This window comes from Sciurus vulgaris, assembly GCF_902686455.1.
Source record: "Sciurus vulgaris genome assembly, chromosome: 9".
Lineage (NCBI taxonomy): Eukaryota > Metazoa > Chordata > Mammalia > Rodentia > Sciuridae > Sciurus > Sciurus vulgaris.
The window spans coordinates 112,878,121-112,885,709 of NC_136469.1; the positions used below are offsets into that span (position 1 = coordinate 112,878,121).

Genomic DNA, 7,589 nt, shown 5'->3' on the forward strand with positions numbered 1-7,589 from the left:
GATTGCTTTTGCTTTCTCCATTCCCACAATTTCTTATGGTTTATTGACATGAGCTATGTCTGTCATATCTTTAATCTAGCAGAGTACCTCAGCCAAACCTGTCTAAAGTAGGAGTGGTATGGTAGCACATAAATGGTTAAAGGGTAAACTCTGGAGTCAGCCTACCTGAGTTTGAATTCTGGCTACTCCCCTTTCTAGTTCTGTGGTATTAGGCAGGTTACTTTAACCTGCTAGTTCCTCAGTTTCCCCGTATTACAAGTTGATAAAAGGAACCAACTCACAAGGTTGTTATGTAAGGAGCCTCTTAGAACTGTGATTGAGGCATATTAAATTTTCAAGAAAGCTATTATTATTTCTCTATTATCTGAGTCCTCTGGTTTCAGCCTTTAATGATTTAAATGAAATGGCTTGGATTTCCCCCAATATAAAATATCAAACTGACAATTGTTTCAGACTCTTTACTAAGTAGAATACTTCCAATAAGATTGTCGCTATATTGTACCGTCTATTAAAGTTTAACATAACAAAAACTGTAACCAACATTGTCTATAATAGAACATTAAGAAAACTTATGAGTAATTTTTTAAAAGAACACAAATTTATTTTCTCACAGTTCTAGAGGTTGGGAAGCCCAAGATCAAGGTGTTGGCATCTGGTGAGGGTCTTCTTCATGGCAGAAAGCAGAAGGGCCAGAGAGCAAACCTGCTTCTGCAAGCCCTTTTAATAATGGCATTAATCTCAGGAGGACAGAGCCCTCATGACCTAAACAGTTCCAATTAGGCCCCACCTCCCAACACTGCCACATTGGGGATTACGGTTCCAACACAGGAACTCTGAGGGACTCATTCGAACCACAGCAAACAATAACATTATTTATTATGTGTCTGATTCTATGCTAAGCACTTTACATGTATTACTTTAATCCGTTCTCCTAACAACCCTTTGAGGTAAGCATTTATTATTCTCATGGTAGCCTTCTGTTGATATTTAGGATAAAAAGGAAAAAATTCAAATCATGTTAGTTTATTCTTAGTAAAATAGAATTTTTTTTGGCAGTTTGGCAAAAGTGTGTTTTTGTCCACTTGTCAGACTTTCACTTTTGATTGCCAGATTTTGTTTTTAAAGACATGTAAATAAAACTAAGGAAACAAGTAGTAGCTGCTTTAGATGAAGTCTGATTTATGGACGTGCTAAAAACTTAAGAACTTTTAATGATTTTTTTTTTTTGGGGGGGGGGTACTGGGGATCAAACCCAGGGCCTTGTGCTTACAAGACAAGCACTCTACCGAGTGAGCTATATCCCCAGCCCCTTAATGATTTCTCACATACTAATACATTGAGTCTTGCAATTCAAAGTTTCAAAACGTTTTTGATTTTTAACAGAATAATCTGCTCAAAACTGTTTATAAAGGAACTCAAGAAATTTATAAACATATATTTCTTCTCCATAAAATTTTAATACATATATTATACTGTATACAGTTCTGCCAATAAGTGATATTTATTTTAAATTAAAAATCATTTTTAATTGTACACTTACCTGTTAAGAAGGTTCTCTACTTCTTGAACTTCCAATATAGACTCTTCATTATCAGGAAGAACACGAGTTTGAAATTTTCTATCTTGAAAATCATACAGCATCACAATAATAAGACTGCTCAAATGATCTGGCTACCAAGGGGAAGCACACACAAAGAAAAGTATACAAACAAAATCAGTAGCAACATTTTATATTCCTTTATTTTTCATAATAGAGCAGGAACGTGACAATTTTTACATAGTCTAGTTAGATTTGAAAATAGGGAAGGTCTTCAAAATAGAAAATAAATCCAGTAGAAAAAAAGGTTAAAAATACAACTTCTATACATTCATTAAAATGAAAAGGACAAGGGTTAGTATGAGAAGTAGGAAAAAATCTGTAGTTTGAAGAGGTCTCAGCACTAAGAAAACTAGCTATTATTTAAATCTGAAGGCTTTTTAGTACTTTAAAAGAATAATTGTGACATAAGCTAATTCTAAAAGTTGTCTACTTACTATTTTGGTACTTGGGAAGATATAGCTGTCTATTAACATAGTTTCCAAAATATCTTGATCTGCAAGACAAGGGAATTGCGCATTTACCAAAGATTCCAAGGCTAAAAATTAAAACTTTGGAATCAAAAATACTTTAAATAATGCTATAAGGTAAGTTTATTTTCATATCCAAAGTATATTTGCATTCTTAATAAAGACTTAAAGTACAATGACATAATAAAATATTTATAATCTTTATGAATCCTGGGCCCGGAGGGCCTAGGCTTCACATGGAATCATAGTCAAAGAAGCACCCTCTGAATAATCAAAGTTATAAAGGAATTTCAACCTTGCAATTTGTCTTTTGAAAGACATAAAGATACACTTAATAACATTAAACAACCCTCCTCTCATTCTTTTTAAGTATTCCTAGTATTTGCTAATATTTTATTTAGTATTTTTGTTCTATATTTATGTTTGTGAAGTCTCAAATTTTCCTTCCTTGTGACATTCTTGACAGTGCTGGTATCAAGGTTATACTGGCCTTATAAAATGAGTGGGAAATATTCCCTCATTCTCCATTCTCTCCAACAGTTTGGTTAGAATGGCATTATTTCTAACAAATATTTGGTAGAACTTACTAGTGAAGACACTGATGGATGATATGACCTCTAATTTAAGACCCAAATGACAAGGAATTATCATGTAAAGATCTGGGGGCAGGGATAAGGGAACAGTAGGCCAGGTTAAAGAATAAAATGATTATTGCAAATATACTACATGAAAACAAGTGCACATATTTTAAAACCTCCAGAGTCTATGAATGTTCTTTTAAACTATACTTACATACTATATAGTTTATTTTGTATATTATATATATATACACATATATACACACACATATATACATATATATATGTATATATATACATATATATATATATGTATATATATATGATGCTTTAGTCAGTTGAACCAAAAGCAAGGCCAGCTTCAATTCATTTAACATTTATACAAAACCTGTTATAGGTGATATAAGTTGAATTTAAACCTTTATTTGGGAGATTGGAAAGAATACTAGTTTGGGAATACTCCAATTTTCTTAGGAAATCTTTTGTGAATCATTATCCATATTTTAGCCATCAATTATGGAAATATTATACAATGTAATGTTCCCATTTCATTTATAAGGAAAATGAATTTCATAGTTTTACATCTTAGTACTTGCAAACCAATTCTGTGCCTTTGAAATCTCTTGCCTGTGTGTCTTTGTTTACCCGGGGCTTTGGATTCCATAGTAGACCTACTAGTTGAGTAACTAAGGGCAGACACATGGGCACTCTGTAAGACTGATCCTCAAGAAAAACCCTAGACAGGGCTGGGGTTGCGGCTCAGTGGGGGAGTGTTCGCCTAGCATGTGTGAGGCACTGGGTTCAATTCTCAGCACCACATAAAAATAAATAAAATTTTTAAAAAGTTCATTACAACTAAAAAAATATTTTAAAAAATAAATAAATAAAAACCCTACACAGCAAGGTTCAGGTGAGCTTCCCAGGTTGGCAATTCTTCATTCCTGTTGTCATATATCATTACCAGAAGAATTAAGTACTGTCCTTAAAACTCCATTGAAAAAGGACAACTTGCATCTATCTGCTCCTGGACTTCATCCTACATACCTTTTTGTGTTCTTTTGCTGTAATAAACTAAACCTGGAGTATAAAAGCTCTGCTAGGCTCTGTAAGTTCTGTTAGGGAATTGTTGAACTCGAGGGTGGCCTGGATAACCCTGTACTACAATTACTAACTCACAAAAGTTAGAACCAAACCATATGTTAAGCATTTACTAGGTTTTTCAGATTACATAATTCCCAAAATGACAGAATACGTGATTCCCAAATGACAAGATTAATATCACAGTCAGTCCCTAGAAGTGAAAGTTGACCAACTACTACATACACTTAGAAAACTTAAAGATTAGCCAGGAACAAATCAGCAATTTCAGGAGCATTTCTCTTTACTCAAGTTGTTTTTTGTCTTTTTCCTTTTATTGGTTGTTCATGCAGTTCTTAAGAAACATTTCACCAGTTTTTCTTCTTTTTAAATATCTATTATTACTTGAAACATAGATTCTTTGAAAAATAAACAAATTAGTTGCTGGTACTTTTCTTTGACAAAAGTTAAACAATAGGATCAGGTTTTTTTCATTAGTAATTCTACTTTGCTTAGTAGAAAACTGGCGGTGGAGTTATCTGGTAAAATAGAACTAGTGGCAGTCTTTATTTTTAAAAAATCATAATGAGGGCTTTAAAACTCTAAAAGGTTAATCGGATAAATACACTGCCTGCTTAGAAGAGTTTATGCACAAAAAAGGACATCAACAAAGACAAATAATAAAACTGAAAAGCATAAAACACAACCAAAATAATACACTTAATATTTGTATAGGAGCTGGGGAGATAGCTCAGTTGGTAGAGTGCTTGCCTTGTAAGCACAAGGCCCTGGGTTCGATCCCCAGCACAAAAAAAAAATATATATATATGTGTGTGTGTGTGTGTGTGTGTGTGTGTATGTGTATGTGTGTGTATAATTGGGAGATCTGTTTTTTCTTTCTCCTGCTTTCTCAAAAAAAGGATGGTAATGTGATCTAATCACCCATTCACAAACCCACAAATGAAAGGGACACTATAGTTTGTATAATAACCTCTAGAGTTTTACTGGGCCTATAAGACCTTAGGGATGAAATCCTGTTTTGTTTTTCCCTAAACAAAATATATAAACCAAATGTGAGTTTACAAATATCATACTTTTTTAAGGTGTCTCTTTGGGAAGCCATATGTTCATCAGTTTAGTCAGTCTGCCAAGACCCCCCAAATTTAGGGAAATTCTTTTTTGGACTTACATGCAGTCAGTTTACAAACCAGTATAAAGTTTATGGTTACAGTAATACACAAGACTCTGGACCTTCTGACAGATTTTTCTCATAGTAACAGTATCTGGTATTTTCCTAGAGTCAACTCCACACTCAGAAGTTGATAATTAACCTCAGTGGAGGAAATCTGAAAAATTGGGACTGGAACCCTGGAAGTACAGAGGGAAATTCTATTGAAGTTGGGCTCCCAAAATTAAAGCTATCTGCTAAGAATGGAATCATCTTAACTGGGGTTGATTTAATTGTGATACTTATTTTTAAAATATTGCACCTTTTTGTATTATTTCATCTGTTCTTCTCCAACATTCTTTTAATGGTTTTATGTCTGTGAGAGCTCACAAACTATAAAATGTACATACAGGGAATGGAAAGAGGCACTTGAGGCTCTTGTTCTCCCTACTAACAGAATCAATTCCAGTTCATTTTAATGACTGTGCAGTACATCTAAGGGCAAGGCACTTGGCTAGGTACTGGGAATGTGCGGTTAAAAAAAGAAGAGGAAAAAAAAAAAGAAAACAGAGGTAGGGCTGGAGGTGTAGCTTGGTGGCAGAGCACTTGCTTAGCTTGCAACGTAGGTTGCTCTCCAGCCCCACAAAACCAACCAACCAAACAAACAACAACAACAAAAAAATACGGAGCTAGTTCCACTGGAGCTTCCTTAATTCCTTGACGTTTGCAATTAACCAACGATATGCACATGGGTGAAAAACAAATCTCATGCGTTTGAGGGACGGGAAGAGGGGCTGCGTTTCACAGATTCTGTCGTAACTGTTTTATTTTGGTGCTGATCTTCAAGACTGGTACTACTCACACTTCAGGGTACTGAAAGCCAGCTCATAGGCCAGACGCTGTAAGGTTTCATCCTCAGACTCAGGCAAGGACGGCAGGGGTTCATTCCCGTACTTTATTAAGATTTTATCTGACGACTTTTCGATTCGAATGCCCTGAAAAATGTTCGCTGCCAAAACGTACACAGAGTCCGGGTAGCCCGTTTTTTCGGGTACACCAGTTGAACTTCTTACGGTGCTTACTGCGTCACCTGACACCTCCACGGAAGCAAACTGGGAGATCTCCCTGGCATTGTTTTCGTCCGAAAACTCCAGTTCACTTGCGGAGTTCAACATGTTTGTCCCTTGGCGGTCGTAACTCAAGCTTCAATTATAAATCAGATGTTCCGGGAAATGGTCTTCCTTGCATCTTAAGCATCGTCTCTGTGAACAGAAAATGTTATCTCGGTCAGTCACTTTCTGCAGCACCTCTCCTGGTGGCCCCTTGGTTGCGGCATTAAAGACTAAGTGGCGGCATTCACTGGCCGATCCAGGCATCCCATACCGTGAGCCAGATAAGCCCCAAGAAGAACTTCCAGCACCCGGAAAGGAGAGGAGTGATGGACAGCCGCTGGAGAGCCGCTTCCCAAGAGACGAGCGACGTTTACCGTGGCCAGGGTGGGGACTGAGAGCCCAGGGAGCGCATCTGCAGCCCCGCTGGCGCCGGTCCCCGGCTCCCACGAATCCGCCCTTACCCCGAGGGCGGATGTTTCCCGGGGCTTTGGGAACAGAGAGGCGGCAGCCGCTGCACTTGGGGAACTGAGGCTGGTGTCGACAACAGGCCCTCGGGAGCCCCGGGCTGACGCGGCGGCGGCGGCGGCTGCCCGCGAAGGCCGTTTAGTTCAAATGCAGCCACTCCCACCGGCCGGGTTCGGGCAGGGGTGTCGCGGCCTCAGGCGCTCGGCGCGCTCCGGCTCCTCGAAGAAGGGCGCTGCCCCGGGCCTGGCCTGGCCTCGTGCTGCCGCCTTCGCGGACGCGGCTGCGGAGAGGGGTGAGCGCAGCGCCGCCGGACTCGCAGGCGCAGGCCGCGGAAGAGCCGGCTTCCCCAGGCTCTCGGCGTCGGCTGGTCTAGAGCGCGGTCTCCATGGCAACCGGGAATGGGCGGGCGCCGCGCTCAGGATGTTCCCGCGGGATTTGGCCGGTGGCGCCTCTCGCAGGGTGAGTTGTTCTTCCTCTCGCGCGCCGGGCACCTGTTCGGGCCCCTCTTTCAAGCGTGGCCAGAGCGCTCGCTCTTGGTCGTGTTTACGAACACTTAAGAAGAGATATTTCAAAGCAGTCTGGTGTAGTTCAGTGGTTTTCAGTTCTCAAGCCCCTGAAGTTCTTGTCAAGAATGGAAATTGTTGGGAGCCTTTCCCAGAGATCCGCAGTAGAACCGCTAGTTCTGGGGAAGGACCTGGGAATTTGCATTTTTCTCAGGTAACCTGGTGATTCTGATTTCATCAGCTCAAAGACCACAGTTCAAAGACCGTTGCACCTCTGTCTCTCACTTGGAAATGTCTTTTGGCCTCTCTGAAATTCTTTTCCCTCTCCTGTAAACCCGATTGATTATCCCTGCTTCACTTGCTCGTGAGTTGTGACATTTGAATCTTGCATCCTCCTACTCTCCTGCCATGCGATGTCTTCTTGGCTCCAGGGTAGAATCGAAACCTTTGAGAGAGGCAGGACAGGTCTCCCTTTCCATCTTCCTTGCTTGTCATCCTTAAGCCAGCCCCCAAACTCCCATGTCTTCAGTTATGCCTTGCCTCAGTCTTGAAATCCCTGCCCTCGAGGTCTGCGCGGCGAACTCGTTCTCAGTCTTCAAAACTCAGCCGCAAGCACCAC

General features: G+C 39.8%; 1 protein-coding gene across 6 annotated transcripts in view; it reads right to left on the reverse strand.

The window, feature by feature from the left end:
- The window catches only part of NSUN7 (NOP2/Sun RNA methyltransferase family member 7), a 45,874-nt gene extending 38,938 nt beyond the window's left edge, over nucleotides 1-6,936 (reverse strand). For 2 of the 6 annotated variants that reach the window (XM_079152842.1, XM_079152844.1), the window contains exons 1-3: nucleotides 5,753-6,936; nucleotides 2,035-2,093; nucleotides 1,541-1,671 (exon numbers count right to left, since the gene is read on the reverse strand). In XM_079152842.1, coding sequence (XP_079008968.1) covers nucleotides 1,541-1,671; nucleotides 2,035-2,093; nucleotides 5,753-6,065 — 503 coding nt within the window. In that variant the 5' untranslated portion in view covers nucleotides 6,066-6,936. The remainder of the gene's footprint in view (nucleotides 1-1,540; nucleotides 1,672-2,034; nucleotides 2,094-5,752) is intronic. The other 4 variants (XM_079152841.1, XM_079152839.1, XM_079152840.1 and 1 more) reach the window with 4 other exon arrangements.
- Between the last annotated feature and the right edge of the window lie 653 nt (nucleotides 6,937-7,589).